The sequence below is a fragment of the Bos mutus genome, chromosome 15 (assembly GCF_027580195.1).
Source record: "Bos mutus isolate GX-2022 chromosome 15, NWIPB_WYAK_1.1, whole genome shotgun sequence".
NCBI lineage: Eukaryota > Metazoa > Chordata > Mammalia > Artiodactyla > Bovidae > Bos > Bos mutus.
In genome coordinates this window covers 34,739,197-34,757,614 of record NC_091631.1, presented here as the reverse complement: position 1 = coordinate 34,757,614, position 18,418 = coordinate 34,739,197, and the positions used below count along the sequence as shown (strand labels likewise).

Here is an 18,418-nt window from a genome sequence, read left to right as displayed (position 1 = left end):
CTATTTTGAGTATATCATGCAAATGTGGGGGTGGATAAAGCACAAGCTGGAATCAAGATTGCTGGGAGAAAGATCAACAACTTCAGACAGGCAGATGATACCACACTAATGGCAGAAAGCGAGGAGGAGCTAAAGAGCCTCTTGATGAAAGTGAAAGAGGAAAGTGAAAACACTGGCTTCAAACTCAACACCAAAAAACCGCAAATCATGGCATCTGGTCCCATCACTTCATGGCAAACAGATGGGGAAACAATGGAAACAGCGGCCGACTTTATTTTCATGGTCTCCAAAATCACTGCCGACAATGACCGCAGCCATGAAATTAAAAGACACTTGCTCCTTGGAAGAAAAGCTGACAAACCTAGACAGCGTATTAGAAAGAGACATCACTTTTATTTAATTACATTTATTTAAAAGAGAGTTTCTTTTAATTTCAGTGCTGACAAAGGTCTGTCTAGTCAAAGCTATGGTTTTTCCAGTAGTCATGTACAGATGTGAGAGATCATAAAGAAGGCTGAGCGCCAAAGAACTGATTCTTTCAAACTGTGGTGCTGGAGAAGACTCTTGAGAGTTCCTTAGACAGCAGGGAGATCAAAGCAGTCAATCCTAAAGGAAATCAACCCTGAATATTCACTGGAAGGACTTATGCTGATGCTGAAGCTCCAATACTTGGGCCACCTGAGGCAAAGAGCTGACTCACTGGAAAAGACCCTGATGCTGAGAAAGATTGAAGGCAAGAGAAGGGGGTGACAGAGGATGAAATGGTTGGATGGCGTCACTGACTCAATGGACATGAGTTTGAGCAAACTCAGGGAGACGGTGAAGGACAGGGAAGCCTGGCGTACTGCAGTTCATGGGGTCGCAGAGAGTCAGACATGACTTAGCAACTGAACAACAACCACAAAATTCACTATTTTTGTTTGGAATTTATCTGTTGCTCTTGGTGAATTATTGCATTTGGTTTGATCTGGGATTTTTTGTGTATATATTTTTCTTAATATCAGACTAGTTTCTTTTAATTTCAGTGCTCACTTTATCACTTTTATTTCACATTCTATTAGCTTTTAATTTTAGTTTCTAAGTTTCTGGGAATTGGGAAGAAACAAATGTTCTACATATCAGAGAGATATTTTAGTTCTGAGGTGAAATAAGTGTTTTTGAGACTGTAATTTGAATGCCTCTGTCCTGTAGACCTTTTCAAAACATCCTAGAGCTTTGACATACTCCTCTATTCTTAATCATCTTCCCATTTCTCGCTTTGTGAATGGTCTCTGCTCTCCTAAGCCTGTGGTATTCCCACAATAGCAAACCCAACCTTCCCACCTCCTGGGGTTCTGTCAGTGCCAGGGTCTCCCATACTCTGGTCCGGGGCTGAACATGGTGTTAAGTGATTTAGAGATGACAGAGAAAAGTACCTTTCGTATACAGCCAAACCACTTGTTTTACTAACATGCTCCAAAACATCTTTCCAAATTGCAGTTAAAATGATGTACGTGTGATTTATCAAACAGGCCATTCCCATGGTGGATGGAGAACACAGGGTGCCCTTATCATTGCACGTATTTCATTAGTCCTTTTCTGAAAAGAGAGGACTTCTGTTTTGAATAAGCACCAAGAGAACCAAATCTCCTGTTTAGGATTATGCAAATCTGATGACTGGAAAGACTTTCCACAGACTAGCTTCTGGTTTTGTATATTTCAAATGTTCTTTCTTTTCCCACTACCTCATACTTCTGAAACCAAATGCCAGAGGACAAGTTCGTTTTGGAACAAGATCTCTGACTTTGAGTCTCTGCGTCAGAGCGCTGGGCACACTGGCACACTGGCAGCCATTTTTATAGTAGGACAGCTAATTAATGAAACCTTAGTAAGCTAAACACGAAGGGACTGCAAACCACATCAACATAATTCCACCAAACCCAAACTAAATGGATTCCCAACTCAACTTCCCCTAAGTCAGCTCTCAAGAATGCCCACGGCTATTCCAGTGTCATCTGATATTAGTCTAAGCATAGACCAAGGGGAAGTTGGAGTAAAGAGTCAGCAGTCTCAAAACTGTGTTTGAAATGTCTTACTTATGAAAAAATTTCAACACAGGGCTTTGTCAGTACATTGGGTGGACCCTCTCTGGACTGTGGAAGGGGCCCAGACAAGTAAATGACCCTGGGACAAAGGCAGTGAAATGGGGTCTGAGGCAGGGAAGCACTCTGATCAGAGACTCCTCATAAGCTAGAGTCACTAAGACAATATACTCTGTAGACGAACTCGAAAACCCCTCCAGAGATGGGGGCCAGACATGTGGCTTTAAAGTCTGGCTGACTTAAACATTTACACTCTACTTTCTCTTGGGGAAAAAAAACTCTGTCACTGCACGTCAAAATAAATCTCTAAATAGATGACTTTTGAAGTTTTTAAAAATTACTTTTTAAAAATTCATTGTTTAAAACCAGTTTAAAAAACATTATTGAAAATTTTTAAAACAAAATAATGAAAGATATCACAAAGGAAAAGTTGGTAACTTATTGTACACAAACCTAAAAATTTCATATATCAAAGAAAAGTCTGCAACAAACCTGAAAAATGATCTATCACAATTTTTAGATGTGGCTTAATATCTTAATATACTGTATAGAGAACAAATAGAAATTAGCTAAAAGATATTCATAACTAAATAAAAATGGGCAAAAATGCTCACAATTCACAAAAGAAATAAACATGTAAACAAAATTAACAATAAGAATATAATTTGAGGAGGCCTATAAAACTAGAAGTTTAAACAAAGAAAAGCTGCAAGTAGTTAATGCTGAGAAGGCTGTAGGTGCAACAAGCACTCACTGTACAGCAGTGCTCTGTGTGTGTGTGTGTGTGTGTGTGACTCAGTCATGTCTGACTGCGATCCCATGGACTGTGGCCAGTCAGGCTCCTCTGTCCATTGGAACGTAAATCAGCAAAACAGGAAAATTTTTAAACATGGATTCTTCTATAACCTGAGAGTTCCTATAAAACGTCATTATCAAATATTATATTAGCAAACAACTGTTCCACTGGGAAAAAAAAAAGAAAGGATTAGGGTTGGAGACTTTCAGTAACAATGAACTTTTCCTATACGAATATTGGTGACAATATTTTTTAAAGGCTACACCTAAATATCTATAAACGATAAATACCAGAGAGTATTAGCATATAATTATATCACACTTCTGTTAAAGAGTAATAAAGGCCTTTCTTTCCCACCAGCAAGCTCATTTTTGTTACCACAAGCACAGCTGTGATAAACATACAGTCTTATCAGGCCTTCATTCCCATTCTCCTTGTCATCCATTGTTACTGTTAACAAAGCACAAAGACATCCAAACAAAGCAACTCTGTGGTTGGAACTGCAGTTCTGCCTTTGGCAGAGAAAGTTCCCCACCCTGGCCGCCCCACACCCAAGTGACTTGGCAGACGGTGAATGGGCCCCTTAACCAGGCAGTCCTGCTCTAAGGAAAAACGCCTAAGGGTCTTAGAGAAGTTCTTACACCCAACCAATGATCCCCTCTTCAAAAATAAATCCAAAGGAAAGCCAGAAGTGGAACAAAATTTCATCATTCAAGCTTATGATGGCTTTATTTTTTCATCCCAGAACCATTAATGTCTAAGGTCAGAAGACTGCCAAGTAGATTAGAATACTCATGGAATATATGGAAAGGCTTCCTGTGGCTTATTTTCTAATGGCTCTGAACTGGTCTCTGCCTTCTTAGACCATATCCTTAGATTCTCTAGCCTCTAAAAACTAACATTTGCTGAGCATTTACATTTCTGAATAGAAAGGTAAACACGGATCCACGACCCTCGCAGAGCAGGACCAGGAGGGCTACGTATCCTCGGGTTTTCTCTGCAAGACATCTGGAGGATGGGTCTGGGGACACTCACCGAAGGTCCTGAGAGTGTACATGGGAGAGCCTGGCAAGGCCTGGGAACCTGAGGGGGCTGGGTGGGGAAGCAGGGTATGTCCACACATGCTCCCTTCTGCAGGGGTGCAGGTCTGTGAACAGCATGCCATACCAGGGAAACATCACTCCCGCTTCACCAAGGTCTGGACTGTTGTAACTAGAATTAGTCTGCAAGTTGTGCACATCTTAGTCTTACGTGCACTTGCCACTGGTGTCTGGCAATCTCAGGAGGATGAAAATTAAGAGGGTTAAACCTTACATTTTGGAATTCCCTGATGGTACAGAGGATGAGAATCCGCCTGCCAATGCCGGGAACACAGGTTTGATCCCTAGTCTGGGAAGAGCCCACAGGCCATGGAGCAACTGTGTTCATGCACCACAATTACTGAAGCCTGTGTACCCTAAAAGCCCACACGCCGCAACTCCTGAGTCCATGTGCTGCAACTCCTGAAGCCTGTGTACCTACAGCCTGTGCTCAGCAAACAAGAGAAGCCACCACGAGAAGCCTGAGCACCGCAATGAAGAGTAGTCCCTCACTCACCGCAACTAGAGAAAGCCCACGCACAGCAGTGAAGACCCAGCGCAGCCAAAAACAAAAAAATCCTTACTTTTTACTGTTTGGTTAAATTTAAAATGTCACAGTCCAATCTTGAGAAAGGCCCCCCAGAGCCTGTTCATGGCTAAGAAACTCAGACTTTAGTAGGAGATATTCCGCTGGAGATGATATATCGTGGGGATCATCTGATGGGAGCAGAGGTTATGGAAAAGGGTTTCCCTAAGACACAGGACTAAAGGTTCACCTGGGCAGGTCAGAAGGGAGAGGCTCTTCTCAGAGTAGGGAGATTTGGGGAAAGCGGGGGGATAAAGCTGGTGGCAAGAGGGTGTCCACCAGGGCGATCTTTGGAAAAGTTTCTTTTTTTTTTCTTAATGCTTTTTTATTAGGGTGTGAGGGGAACAGTTGTATGAAAACCTCCCATTCTGATCCCCTGATAAGCCCTTCCAAGCTGCCCCTGCAGGAGGGTTTGGTACCGTGTGTCATGAGGGATCAGGGCAGATCTGCCTGCTGTCCCCACAGCCTTTTGCAGGTCTGTGTGAAAGGAGGGGCTTCCCCAGAAGCAGGCCGTGCTCTCTCCACCAGTCTCCCGGGGGAAGGGGACCCTTGAATGTGGCCAGCTGACGCCAGGGTTAAATTGGAGGAGCTCACGTGAGCCTCATAAGAACTCTCACAAGCACTTGTTTTTGACCCCGCACTTCTGAGACTGAGGTTTACTCGTGGGGCTGGAGCGCTGCCTCCCACCCCACACCCTGGCTGTAGGCAGCCCCTGCCTTTGCCTCAGTGCACCTAGAAATAAGCATGAGCAATGTCCACACGTGTCAAAGGGATAGAGCTCTGGCCTAGGGGCTCCTGCCTTCCATCTCTGGAGGCTCTGGGGCATCCAGCCCCCATCCCCACTCCATCCTGGGCAGGATTTTACATGGTTCTTTGCAGATGGACTGGAGGGAGCCTTACCTTTTCTGAGCCTTGGGGTCTCTGGTCCTGGACAGTCTTGGCCCTGCAGTTGCCCGGAGCCCACCTCGTCGAAACTCGGCCACCCCTGGAGCATCGGTGTTAAAGTTTCCTGACTGAGTCCTTCGGATCCTGTGTGGACAGGAATCCATGGAGACCATCAGAGGGCAGACTGGAAGCCTGAGGTCAGTGCACTCCCCCTACATAGGGCCTCACAAGCCACACCCAGGGCTCTGGATGGCCCTGCTTCCCAGTGCCTCCCCTGAGGGCCAGCATCAAGACCCAGCCTCAATTCTAACCCTGCTTCTAGGATGGGGTCCCTCTCCCTGAGGGGTCAAAGTGCAGGTTGCTGCCTGGGAGGAGGCCCCAGTTTCTGCCTTATTTTGCAGACTGGGTCACCAAGGCCAGCAAAGACTCAGCACTCTATCTTCAAAGATCGCTTAAGACACAGATTGAGCCCTAAGGAGGAAGAAATTGGTCTCACCCATGCATCTCTCCAAAGCACATGAGGCATAAGCTGCAGAGGATGTTCTCAGGGTCTGTGGGATGGACTGATGCCTAAAATGAATGACATGTAAGGCAACTGGCTATACTTAAGGGGTGCCTTTCATAGTTCTCCTTCTCTGGGCCTTAAAAAATAATTCAAAGTCTTCTCTCTACATGTAACCACTCTGTGCTTACTGCTGTTCCAAAATCTAATTAAACAGGAGGGTTATGGAGACACTTTGCTCAGCCAAGAATATTAATTCTGAACAATGTAATTAATGATCATCACCACCAACTTACTTTCCCCAGAACTTCTTGATGCCTTTGGGGCTCCGTTTACCATCTGGTGTCAGGGGAGACTGGGGGCTGGACTCGGTGCCCGATGACATGGATGAGTCATTGGCCATGGCAGTGTCATCCCAGCCACTTTCTGTGTCTCCTGAGATTGAAAGAATGAAATGACATGTGAATGACAAGAAGGAACCTGACCTCTGCAAACCTTATCCCCAAGCCTGGGCCATTCCCTCAGTGGGAGTCGAGAATAGTCTGCCCAGCCCTGCTTTCAGGGCAGAACTTTACAGCAAGATCTCGGAGACCAGTAGGGGCTCAGGCACATTCCAGGTTTTCTCTCTGGGGAGTTAGTGAGCTTAAGGCTTCAAATCTGGGTGAGCAATGTCTTCAAACGGGGCCCCAGTACTTGCAGGATAACTCCAGCAAGGAGCTTCCTCTCTCTCCCCCCAGGGAGACGCGGGAGTGCAGGCAGCAGGGGGACCTGGCTGAATGTTTGGAAAAGGGAGGGTGTCCCAGGAGGCAAGCAAGGGCGTCTCACTCTCCACCTCACCTGGAAGGGTACAGTACCTAATACGGGGGCACTGACACTCCGGCCACGGTCTCCAGCCAACCAAGAAGCAGAGAAGCCACATGAAGAAGCAAGAGAGGCCAAAGTCCAGCCCAACAGAGTTATAGGGAAGCAAAGAAATAAACAAGAGTCATCGAGCAAGAGGGAAAAACTCAAACAGGAAGAAAAATAATCCCACAAGGAAGGGTGGGGGTGAAGGGTGACTGAGCCTGACCTGCAGGGTCACGCAGTGAGGGGACCAAATGCTCCTGGTGCCACTTCCTGGCAGGTAAGGCATCCACACACATGGAGGGAGAGGGGCAGCTGTGAGGGCTGAATATGCCAGGCCACCCACTGCTCTTGTGCACATGCCAGAGCTCACTCAGATCAAACTACAATGATCCGAAGCTGCAGGAAAGTCCAGTCTGAGTGTCGCTAGGACACATTCATTCAAGGGCTTATCTGGAGTTTCTGCAGCCAAAGGCAGTACTGGCCAAGGGCAGAAGCCTGTACATTGGCTGGCTCGGAAACAGCCAGAGATGAGGAGTCAAGGGTGGGGAAAGCTCTGTCAGGACAAGAATGCTCTGGTCTTCTAGCACCCACCCACCCCGCCCCCCTACCAATCTGCTGCTGCTATTGGAGAAATACAGCCTATTGTGCAAAGACCTTCATCAGATCCTAAGCACCAAAAGGCTACTGGTGGACTGGCATCCTTGCCCAATGACTCCACTTCTCTAAGGAAATGCTCTTCCTTGGAAGAGCACATAATATCACCCTACTGGTAAGAGGGAGGCTGCAGAGAGGAAGGCAGAGACAGGAAAGAGATCAGGAGGCAGAGGAGGAATGGGGAGGGCCAGGGAGGGTGGAGTGTGGTGTCTAGCAGGGAGGGAAAGAGGAAAAATAGGAAGGTCAGGAAGGAGTCGAGAGAGGAGGAACAGAGGAGAAGAGAATATGGGGGTAGAATAATCACAGGTGGAAAGAAGGTGGGCACACACCCTGATTCTCTGGGCTCTGGAAGGGAACAGTGAGCCCAGAAAGACAGCCATAGTCTCTGGACATGGGACCACCCTGAGGTTCGACTTGCCCCGTCCGCCCACCCCCACTGCTCTCCAGCTGTGGGCTGTGGTGGGGAGGGTGCAGGGACCTCGTGCAACAATGGAAGTGCCAAGGCCGAGGCACCAGAAGCCACCAGCCTGGGGTCTGACACGCACTCAGCCTCAGCGGGCTGCTCCCTGCGGGGTCCAGTGGGGAGGCGGTGGGTGGAGACTTGGCAGCCTCTCCGTTGGGCGTGGCTCCTGGAAGCTTCCCAGGTAATGTGGGGTACTTGTGCTCCGCCAGGAAAGGGCCATCCTAAGGGAAGGAGAGGGAGGGAGATGTTCAATTAGCTGTCACTCTCCAGCTCAAACCCAGTTAGGAAATCTCTGGATGCAGGAACAACTCGCTTTTCTTCAAGAACCATCTGTAAACTGAGGCCAACTTGAAGACTTCTCAAAGGTCATTTAGTCTAGGCCAGGCAATAGGACCAGAGCTCCGAGAAAGAAACTTGCCCAAAGCCGCATAGCGAGATGGGGACAGAGTCGAGCTCAAATCGAGCGCTGACAGAAGCCATGTCTGAACAGAAGGCGAAGCCTTTGCTGTCTGGCCTTGTGCTCAGAGGTTAAGGAATCAACAGACGAGAATTACCCTTCAAGCTCTCTGAGCACACAAACCAGAATTCCAATAAATGTTATACCTATTGCTTTACCCTATAGATAATATTATCTATTAATCGTATTTATATATTACAATAATAGTTATTTTGAAAGCAGCAGGTTAAGGTGAAGCGAGAAGGTAAGAACACAGTCAGGGGAGGTGTCAACAGAAAGTGGGTCAGAGGGCCGCCTGCCAGCACGAAATTCCCCGGGAACTTGGGGTCACAGTCTGCGTGAGGTTCAGTCCAGGGCAGTGGGCCCTGTGCTGACTCCGGCCATGGAAAGGGTCCCAAAAAGAAAAGGTGATTCGAGATGAAGAAGAATTGCACTTAAAAAAAAAAAAGAATTGCACTTATTTGGTCAAGAAGGATTTAATGGGCCCTAAACCCACAAACCCGAGGGAAACACAGTAGTAAATTCATTTGAGTGAAAAGAAAAGAGAAAATTAAAGCAATGTAACCAAGGGAATCAATTGTGGATCACTTGATCGGACACAGAAGTAGAAAAGAAGAAAGATGAAACCAATTTCAAAACGAACAAGTCAGAAGAGTAGTGGGAGACTTCAGTGACTGCGATTCTTTCATTTAGTTAAAAGCCAAGTGCCCAGTAAATTTCTGAATTTACTTTCCTTATAAGGCATGCCTTGGAAATTGTTTGAAACTCAATTTAGTCATTGAAAACTGAATACTAATCCTATATAAATCAGCTCAGAAAGGAGAGAGATGAGAATAGTGGGCTAAATTTTCAAGGGGTTCTGAAGGAACTGGCTGGTAAGGGAGAAATAACTGGAACTTGAAGAGATGGACACCGCACAGTCTTTAAGTTCATGATGACCCATGAGGGACAGATGGGACCTGTTAAGACTTATGATCAACAGCAACAGTTTCCAAACACCAGCCCCGACACGGGCTGGTTTATAATCACCTGGGACACTTGTAATATAAAAACCCAGGTCCCACCGCACCCATGAATCAGCCCCTGTGGGAGTGCACCCTGGGAGTCTGTGTTTTTAACATGCGTCTCAGATTGCTCTGACGCACAGTCAGACCCAGGAACCACTGACTGTGGGGAAGGCAGCATTCACAAATTTTCGACAGCTAAAGGGCATGGCTCCAAAGTTCCATTTTATACAGGAAATATGGGAGTGGAGAAGGGTTCAGAAACACATCCTGCCGTATCATCATACACACTCCTCTAAGACAGGGCAGAGACAGCCGAGGCTACCCCCGAGGGCTGCCCTAGGAGCTCGCTGGAGAGCTGAGACTTACAGAGGGCAGAGCCTTGTGGAAGAAGGCTTCAGAGGCAGCTCAGGCACATGAAAAAGACAGTGAAAGAACCAAGGGCACTGGAAAGAGCTCTCAGCTCTGCTCAGCCAAAAGAGACGCTGGGAAGGAAGCACTCATTGCTGGAGAAGGCAATGCAACACCAGGACACAACACAGGGGAAACGGAAGTGCCCGAAGCCAGAACTGCACTGCAGTCTCTGAGAAGAATGACCCTGGTCAGGGGATGGAAATCCCAGGCAAGGAGCAGCAGACGGCTGAAGACGGCGCTGCCCTGAAAGGGCACAGAGGCAGCGCCCCTGAGCAGGAGACCCAACGCTGGGAGTCAGACCAACTCGGGCCAAGTTCTTTCTCTTTAGCCCCTCAGAACCTCCATTTTATTGTTTCTAAACAGAGAATAACAATTTCTGCCCCTGGCCTAGCACATGAGGACATAGAAGCACAGAGAATATCATACACCCGAGGTCTACAGTAACAGCAGTTAACGACAAGATCAGTCCCTGGAGCGAGGAAGGCAGCGGGCAGACCCCACCTACACCAGGCTCAAGTGTGGTCCCGGCACAACAGAGAGGACTCACTGCTCGCTCCAAGGATATGGACTAGGACCTTTAAGGGCCTGTGAATGTGCACAGGAGATGATAACTGAGAGAGGGCCTGAGGGACTCCACTTTCAGAGCTGTCAGGAGCAGGGGAGACTGACTCATTGCGTGGACTCCACAGGGAGAGCCCATCAGTGGAGGCACATTCTAGGGAAGTCCAGACGTGCATCTAACGGGGCTGGAGAAGAATACAGAGGGTGTCTTACAATGTCATGAGTTCTTAGTCCTAGAAAGCAAAGGCCAGACATCCACATGTGGGGACACTGCAGAAGGATCCGTGTCGCCTGCGCTGAGTGTGCCCCTGGGTGTTTAACCGTGACTTATCACCACAGAAAGGACGAGAGCGGTCTCACTCCTCTGCTTGTGTGCTGAGATCATAACTTCTCCCTCCCCAGAGATCAGAACAACTCTGCCTTAAAAACGGATTTCTCAGAGCCTGTAAGATGGGGGAGATAAGAAGTCCTATTGCACAGATAAGGGAGATGAAAGCACAGTATCCAGCTGAGGGCACGGAAGAAGAAAGCAGGAGAGGAGGTTTCATCTTTTCTTTTACCCCTTACAGGTAACATATTTTAAGGTTACTAAAGCTGTAACTTGCTAAATGAAAAGACCAGCAAACAGCGCAGCCTCATACAGACAACAGGGACATGCGGTTAATGTATAATACCTTGGGTTCTACCACAGGGGAGGGCTGGTTCCCACCGACACACTAGGGGACGGCAAGGAGCATTTCAGTTATGTGGAGAGAAAGAGACCCACGTTAGTCATGGCAGCAACTCAGGGCCACCCGCTGGCCTGGATCTGCAAGGTTCACCCCTCGCTCCCTCCCCATCTCTATGTCAGATCAACACAATCGGTGGAGGGAACACAGGTCACTGTCTAACGGCCTGGACAGACCGCAGGGAGCCTGAGGCACGTGATGGAACAAAGCCACTGCAGGCTCCTGCCTTCCTGGTTTCCCACTGTATCACCAGGGAGCCTGGCCCACTGCTGGACCCCAAGGGATCTACGCAGTAAGGTCACTGGGGTGCTCTACAGGGCAGCACCTCTGTGTATCCAACGACCTCGCTGCCCAAGAATCTGTGACCCTCCTCTCCAGCACAGGGGCACCCACGTGGTCAAGGGCTAGCCCCATATAAGGAACCACAAAGCCCTCCTCCTGTCTTTTTAGACTCTTTAAGAAGTTTCCTCTCCAATCTTCTACTTTATTCCATAACCCACTCCCAGGGGCATCTTTATCCACATTATATCCTCATTCAAAACCTCTGCAACATTCTAAGTGCCCTGGGGAAATAGGGCCAGGATTTAAGAACTCTGGCTCCATCTGACTCCCGCTTCTGACCTTACCGCCTCCTGCTCCCCAAACCATTTCTCCAAACCTACCCATGCCCACCTCAACATCTTTTCTCATCAACTCCAGGCAGTGTGTTCTGACTCACCGTGCCTCTAGGATGCCTTGGGCCATAGCTGACCAGTTTTCTCAAAATGTTCATAAAATTCCTACCTCCTCAACAACTTGATAAAAGCCTCCATGAGGTAGGGACAGCGCCTGGCCTGCATGTCCCGGAACTGTGCTGACCTCAAAGAAATAACTCAGTCATCTTTATGGATAGACTGACGGACTGACCTTGTCCACAGATTCACTTCTCAAGTCTTCGAGACTACAGGAGAGTTTTTTCTGAGTCCTGGAAAAACACAAAAGAAAATAAAAAAGGAAACAGTTACTGGAGGAGGAGGAACGTAGTATCATTCGTACAGAGGATATTTCAACATTTAACTGGTATTCCATCCTGGGCTCAGAGTCAAGGTCAGGAAAAAACTCAACACCCTCTCATCATAACTGTTACATGTAAGATGAGTCTGGCCCACTCTGGGGATGGTCTGGTCTGACCATGTGTTGGTAATGCATGAGAGCATCACTGAAATCCAAATCAAAAGTCCTTGACAGTCCTCAAAACCCAAGAATACACAATTCAGTGGCATCAGTGGGCACTGGCTATTGTGTGGTCATAAGAGAAAGCCAATGTCTGTGGAGTCAAAAGAGAGGAAAAGGGGCCAATACTGCCTGGTCTGTGAGTGTGAGAGAAATCCAGGGAGGGAGGCCGTGCCACCTGCGAGTGGAGATGAGCACGTCGGCCACAGCTCAAAGCATCACCCGCTGGGGTCCTCTGTCCCTCTGCTCCAACTCTGTGAGCCCTGAGCAGTCTGCTCAGAGGAATCAGCTTTCTCGGGCACTATTTTGCAGAGAAGGGAACCAACTGGATAGAGAAGCGGCACCACCACCCATGGTCACAAGGGTCACCTGTGACAAGTCTCCTTGGCAGTGATACTTCTCAGTTCATATGAATAAATCAGCATCTGTTGCTACATTAGTCTCTTATGAGTCTAGTCAGTGCGAGTCACTCAATGTTGACTTCATTCTGAGTGAACTCATCAAGCAAATTTCTTATTCTGCAAAACTAAGAATTGGCCAGTCGCCATCCGTGGCATGACTGCTTTCCTCTGAGGCTAAAAGCTCAGTAACAATGGCTTTATGGAAAATGGGGGGTTCTGAGTGCCTAGGCTCTGGAGACTCAGTGCCCTTCTGGGGAAACTCCTGTCACTTGGCTGAAGGACAGCCTGCCCTTGGCAGTGGAGCTCCAGATCCCTGTTCCTTGGAAACGTGTTCTAAAGAGCTGACATCAGTAACTAGAAGTAGGTTGATTTTCGAAGGTATCAGTCAGGAGGCAGTTGGTGACCACATAGGCCAGCCCACAATAAGCTCATTGCTATCTGAAGCTTCCTCAAAGCAACTGGACCAACCTCCCTGTGAGGAGAAAAGGCCCTCCCTGGAGAGATAGTGGAGTGTTGTCACAGGGCTGGCCTCCCTCTGAGAGCAGGAAGGCCATGCCAGAGCGGCTGGCAGCAATGACAGGCTCATGGCGCGGGGCACTCTCTGCTCTGAGGAGCCCCTGGGGGCACAGAGAAGATGCAGCCCCCTCCCCGAGGCCCCAGGCCCTGGCCAGAACTCCTCTCAGTGACAAGAACCCGGCCCCTCGGCCTGTGGGGAGGGAAGCCCTTCTGCAGCAGGGGACATGGGCATGGTTCATGACTGCACCACCTTTTTGGCCCTGCTGTGACCACTGCTGGGCCTGGAGTGCTGCCCTGACTACGGGAGGGCAGGTGGGCCCAGGACAGGGTGGCTGTGATCACCGCCTCGTCTGGAGCCCTGAGAGGGGCCTGAGAGCACAGCAGCTTCACGGAAACGCTTGGGCCTCCTACCTGGTTTCCAGTGATTTCTGCGGTAGTGGGGGTGGCCCCGCCGTGGGAGGGCTGCCTCTTGGAGACACCTGCATGGGAACCAGAGTCACTGGAAAGAACAGTCGCTGCCTGGAGACCGGCCTCCATCCTTTCCCCTTGTTTGGACAATTCCTCCTGGGGAGGCACGTCTCCCGCCCTGGGTATAGCCACGGGGGGTACAGCAACACTGGTGCCTTGCTTTTTTAAGATGCCAACAAGCAAGATATATTGAAAGCCATGGCCAACTTGCCTCTCCTTCTAGGGCCCAAGCTCACATCCTTGCAGTAGAGTCCTGACCAGTTAGTCCTGACACCCGAATCCCTGCGCCCTGTCCTCTTTGAGCTTGGTTCTGAGCTTTTCCTTTCATTCAGTGAGCCACTGTGCACCTTGTTGTAACTTAGCCAGAGTGGATTTCTGCTTGCAATGAGCAACACTGTAATTCATACAGTCAATCAACAAACAGGAGCAGCATCCACTGCCTGACAGGCCATCAGGGAGGTGGGTAAGTTAATTAGGATGAAAGATCAATGCAACACTCCTATAATATATTAATAGTATGGGAACGGAAGGGACCCTTCTCATTGGTGGGAAGGTCAGGGAGGCTTCAGAGGGGAGAAACTTAAGCTGAATCTTGAGAGATGAGAATGGGCTTAGCAAGGTCAGAAAAGCAAGGGTCTCACAGGTGGAATGAACGCAAGCTAATGGTGGTAGACAAGGACGCAATTTAATGTCTTCACTGACTTAATGGCTGTCTTCTTTAGAGCCTGGTATCTTCCTGGTCTATTTAGAAAGAACTCTGATATTATAGTATGTAGTGTTGTTAAAAGCCTGGGCTTTTGGGTTCAAGTCTAAGTTCTGCTACCCACTTGCTATGTGACCTAGAGCAGATTACTTACCCTCTCTGAGCCTCAGCTACGGCACAATAAAAGAAGAATCTTTTACGGGGTGTCATGAGGCATAAATGAGGTGAGTCATGTACAGTGCTAATCACACCGGTACTGGATATCAGTTACTGCCACCATTGCCAGCAATCTGGGGTGCTTGCTCTGACTACCTAACTGGGCCACCAGGTGACACATTTGCCCCTCCCTTAATTAAAAGGGTTTAGCTGGACTAAGCCTCCTCAGTGTGACTGTTCTGGAGTTTTAAGAACCTTTTAAATTCTGGGCTGAAGTCCCTCCTCCATCTGAGATCTGTAACTACAAGTTTATTTGCCCAGTGTATCTAGACTAAGTCCAGAGGCAGCCATAGAACTGGACCAAATTGTAACAAGAGAAAAGGAAATCTGCATGCTGGCTACAGGGAAGAGAGGTTGTCTATGAAACAGGAATCTATCACTTCAAAAGTTCATTATCCCTCCAAATGTGCAAGATGCATTCATTAAGAAATATTTGTTGAATACAACTGGGTATCAGGCATCACTGCAGATCCTGGAGAGGCAGTGGTAAATAAAAATACCCCTTCGGTCTATGCTCAAATTCCAGAGAGTAAAGGCAAAAATAAACAAGGAAACCAATTGAAAAAGAAAAGTTGGGGCTTCCCTGGTGGCTCAGTGGTCAAGAATCTGCCTGTCAATGCAGAAGACATGGGTTCTATCCCTGGTCTGGGAAGACTGCACATGCCACGGAGCCACGAAGCCTGCGCACCACAACTACGAGCCTGTGCTCTCGAGCCCGGGAACCGCAACTACTGAAGCCCATGCGCTCTAGAGCCTGTGCCCCGCGACAAGAGAAGTCCGCACCCCACAGCTAGAGAGCAGCCCACGCTGGCTGCAACTAGAGAAAAGCCTCACAGCAACCAAGACCCAGCATGGCCAAAACAAAGCTTAGAAAAGAGAAAATTCCCATCCTCAGAAGTCTAGTATCCACTCTGCTGTTCTCCCCAACAGGAACACAGGCCTATGCCCTGGCTCCTTCCACCCTCAGTGTCTCCCCAAAGCCTCTGCGGTGACTCCACTGGTTTAATTTTTTTACCTGTCAAGATTTATACCTGGCAGGTTCCTGATCCTCCCCCAGGTTCAGGGCAAGCTCCCGGGGCCTGCTGAAACCCCACATCATTAATGGAAACACAGTACCTCTGATTTAAATAGGTCTTCGGGGCCTTTATTCGCAGTGTTCCAGTTCCTGAAACCTCCCTCCAGGTCTTCCTCATTGATGGAGAGAGTTCTTTCTGAAGGCCCTGGAAGCATTAATACAGATCATTACCACAACATGGCTTGTTTAGAAACCTATAATTGTACCACAAAATTCTAACACAGTCTCTCCTTCATTAAGAGGGATAAAGAAAAACATTAAGGGACATTAAAAGTGTGATTCAGAATATTCATTGGAGCATCTAAGCAAGGGCTTCCAGGAGGCCGTTTCAAGGTCAAAGCTCAAGCTGGGGGAACCAAGAGAAGTCCCCACCCCCCAATTATTCCTCTCCAATCTTCTCATTCCTTGGCCACAGGCATTCAGGCCCTCACCTAACCCAAGATCCAGAAGGATTAGAGGAAATTAGCCTGTGACATGCGTGCAGGGCTGGCAGTGGCCCTGGGTGACAACCGGCAGCCACAACCCAAACTAGGGGTTGGCTCTTCCCCAAGAGGCAGCAGCAGCTCAACCCGAATGAGAGGTTCCTGAGCACCCTCATAGCAGCCCTCTCCTGTGAAACAGCTGCTTTCTTGGGATCTGTAATGGGAGCCCGGGTCAACAGCGTGACCAACAAGGCAGCCATCGGGCATCTGCCCCAGGGTGCCCACACAACACGGATGCTGCCTGGGCAGCAAGTATGAAACACAAACAGCTCTCCCTGCCCTGTGACTTCCTATGGGAACCCAAGCACCCAGAAACTCAAAGAAGGCTCCCCGAGTGTCCTGGCCACTGCTAGGGATGCTTTTAGACTCTCCAGGAGGTGCATAGGCTCTAATTCCCAGTGAGGGTACTAAATTGCCTTCGGATCCAGGTTTGGCTACACTCACTGCCTCTAAGAAGTATGCCAGGCAGATGCACAGATCTCCTGAGGGTGGGGATTCCCAGTGGTTCAAGTTGAAGGCTTTCTTCTCTTGATGGTCTGGAAAGTTTAGTCCCTGGAAGTACTGAACTGTCTGCCATTTGACAAAATTTCTGGAAATCAAGAGCTGCCAGTTTCCCACCATCCAGGGCAGTCTAACCAGCTCCATCTTCCTGCAGAGCATTTTTCCAAATGAAAATGAAGACTCTTCTGGCAGGACTGCCCGGCATTTAACACAGTGGAGATGGAATACCTTGGGGAGAAGATGGTAAGCTCCCCGCTGCTCTTACCTTGGGTTGCCATCACGATCTCATTCACCCTTCGGTACTGGTTTAACAGCCCCGTAAGCTCCTCTATCCGACGGTCCTGTCACAGGGCAAAACAGATTACCATGTAAACAGCAACACTGGCACCTGAGGCGATTTCATGTGGGGCCCAGGCTACGTTCTGCGCACACAGAAAGGAAAAGCTGGGTGGAACCTCTAGAACACCTCAAAGGGAGACAGAGTGCCCAGGCCCTGGGTTCTCAGTGGTCTGCCTCCTTGGCCGTCGTAAACACTCCTGCTCTCCCTGAAGGCTATGAGTCCAATCTCTACTTATAAAACAACCCCCATTTGATACAGCCTTCGAACGTCTCAAACGTTTCCTGAAGCAAGAAACTGTCTCCCTACCCCCCTGATGTAGCCACTGAAACCTGCCTCCTGACCCAAGTACTGTCCTCTATTTGCCGTTGCTTAGTTGCTCGGTCATGTCTGACTCTTTACGACCCGATGGACTGTAGCCCTGCCAGGCTCCTTCTGTCCATGGGATTGCCCAGGAAGAATACTAGAGTCAGTTGCCATTTCCTTCTCTAGCGTATCTTTCCAACTCAGGGACTGAACCCGTGCCTCCTGCTTGGTAGGTGACATTCTTTACCACTGAGCCACATGGGAAGCCCATTGTCCTCTGAAGCTACATTCCAAAAAAAAAAAAAAAAAAAAAAGACTAAAATAAAGCTGTCATATTTATCTCAATACCTAAGGAGTCTGAGATTCCTTACATAACAGAGGAAATTTCCGGAGGGGATCAATTCTTCCCCAGCAAAGGCTGGGGACTTGGGACGACACACGAATTTCAGAGTTAGATAAACGTGGGTATGACCTTGGCTCCGCTATCTGCTGTTACCTGACCATTGGGCAACACTACTCAAGCACTTTGAATCTCGGTTTCCTGGTCTGTAAAATGCAGGGCTGTGATCCTTAGAGCTGACCTTTGTGCCAGATAGGTGCTCTGTAGTATGGAGGTGGCTATGTTACGATTGTACAGGGATTCAACGTGAAGAACAAAGAAGGCTGATGGGTCTGTCACAGTTTTATGAAGGGTCTATCACCAGATCATGAACATGAGGGATTGATTGGTGGATGGCTCTAAAGTTTTGTTAGAAGTCTGAGCAACAGCTATGACATAGGCAATAACCCCAGTGTATTTTTTTCCCCCAAACCAGCCTGAACAGACATGGCTTTACTCTGCCTTTGAGAGATTCCATTTAGGCAAAATTCCCAGGCATCAAAATCAAAAGCAGGTAACTGAGCTGAGTCTCCAGGAAGCAGAGGTGGATCTCCTGACACTTCCCTGAGTCAGTGTCCTGATGGGCACAGCCCTGCCCAAAGTATCAGAGACCAGAAAGGAGCAAACAGAACCAGGAAGGTCTGCAGGGAAAGGACAGGGCGGCTCAGTGGCCATCTTACCTTGTCTTCATTGGCAACAAGCAAAGTTTCCATCCCCATTTTCAGACGCTGAATTTCTTGGTCTAAAAGAATTTAAGTGTAGGAAG

General features: G+C 48.4%; 1 protein-coding gene across 9 annotated transcripts in view; it reads right to left on the bottom strand.

Moving 5' to 3' along the window:
* The window catches only part of PPFIBP2 (PPFIA binding protein 2), a 166,407-nt gene that overhangs the window by 22,866 nt on the left and 125,123 nt on the right, over positions 1-18,418 (bottom strand). For 5 of the 9 annotated variants that reach the window (XM_070383861.1, XM_070383862.1, XM_070383867.1 and 2 more), the window contains 10 exons: positions 18,333-18,394; positions 16,896-16,971; positions 15,689-15,792; positions 13,597-13,664; positions 11,963-12,020; positions 11,003-11,044; positions 7,975-8,113; positions 6,784-6,816; positions 6,226-6,364; positions 5,443-5,571 (listed from right to left, as the gene is read on the bottom strand). In XM_070383861.1, coding sequence (XP_070239962.1) covers positions 5,443-5,571; positions 6,226-6,364; positions 6,784-6,816; positions 7,975-8,113; positions 11,003-11,044; positions 11,963-12,020; positions 13,597-13,664; positions 15,689-15,792; positions 16,896-16,971; positions 18,333-18,394 — 850 coding nt within the window. The remainder of the gene's footprint in view (positions 1-5,442; positions 5,572-6,225; positions 6,365-6,783; positions 6,817-7,974; positions 8,114-11,002; positions 11,045-11,962; positions 12,021-13,596; positions 13,665-15,688; positions 15,793-16,895; positions 16,972-18,332; positions 18,395-18,418) is intronic. The other 4 variants (XM_070383863.1, XM_070383868.1, XM_070383865.1 and 1 more) reach the window with 2 other exon arrangements.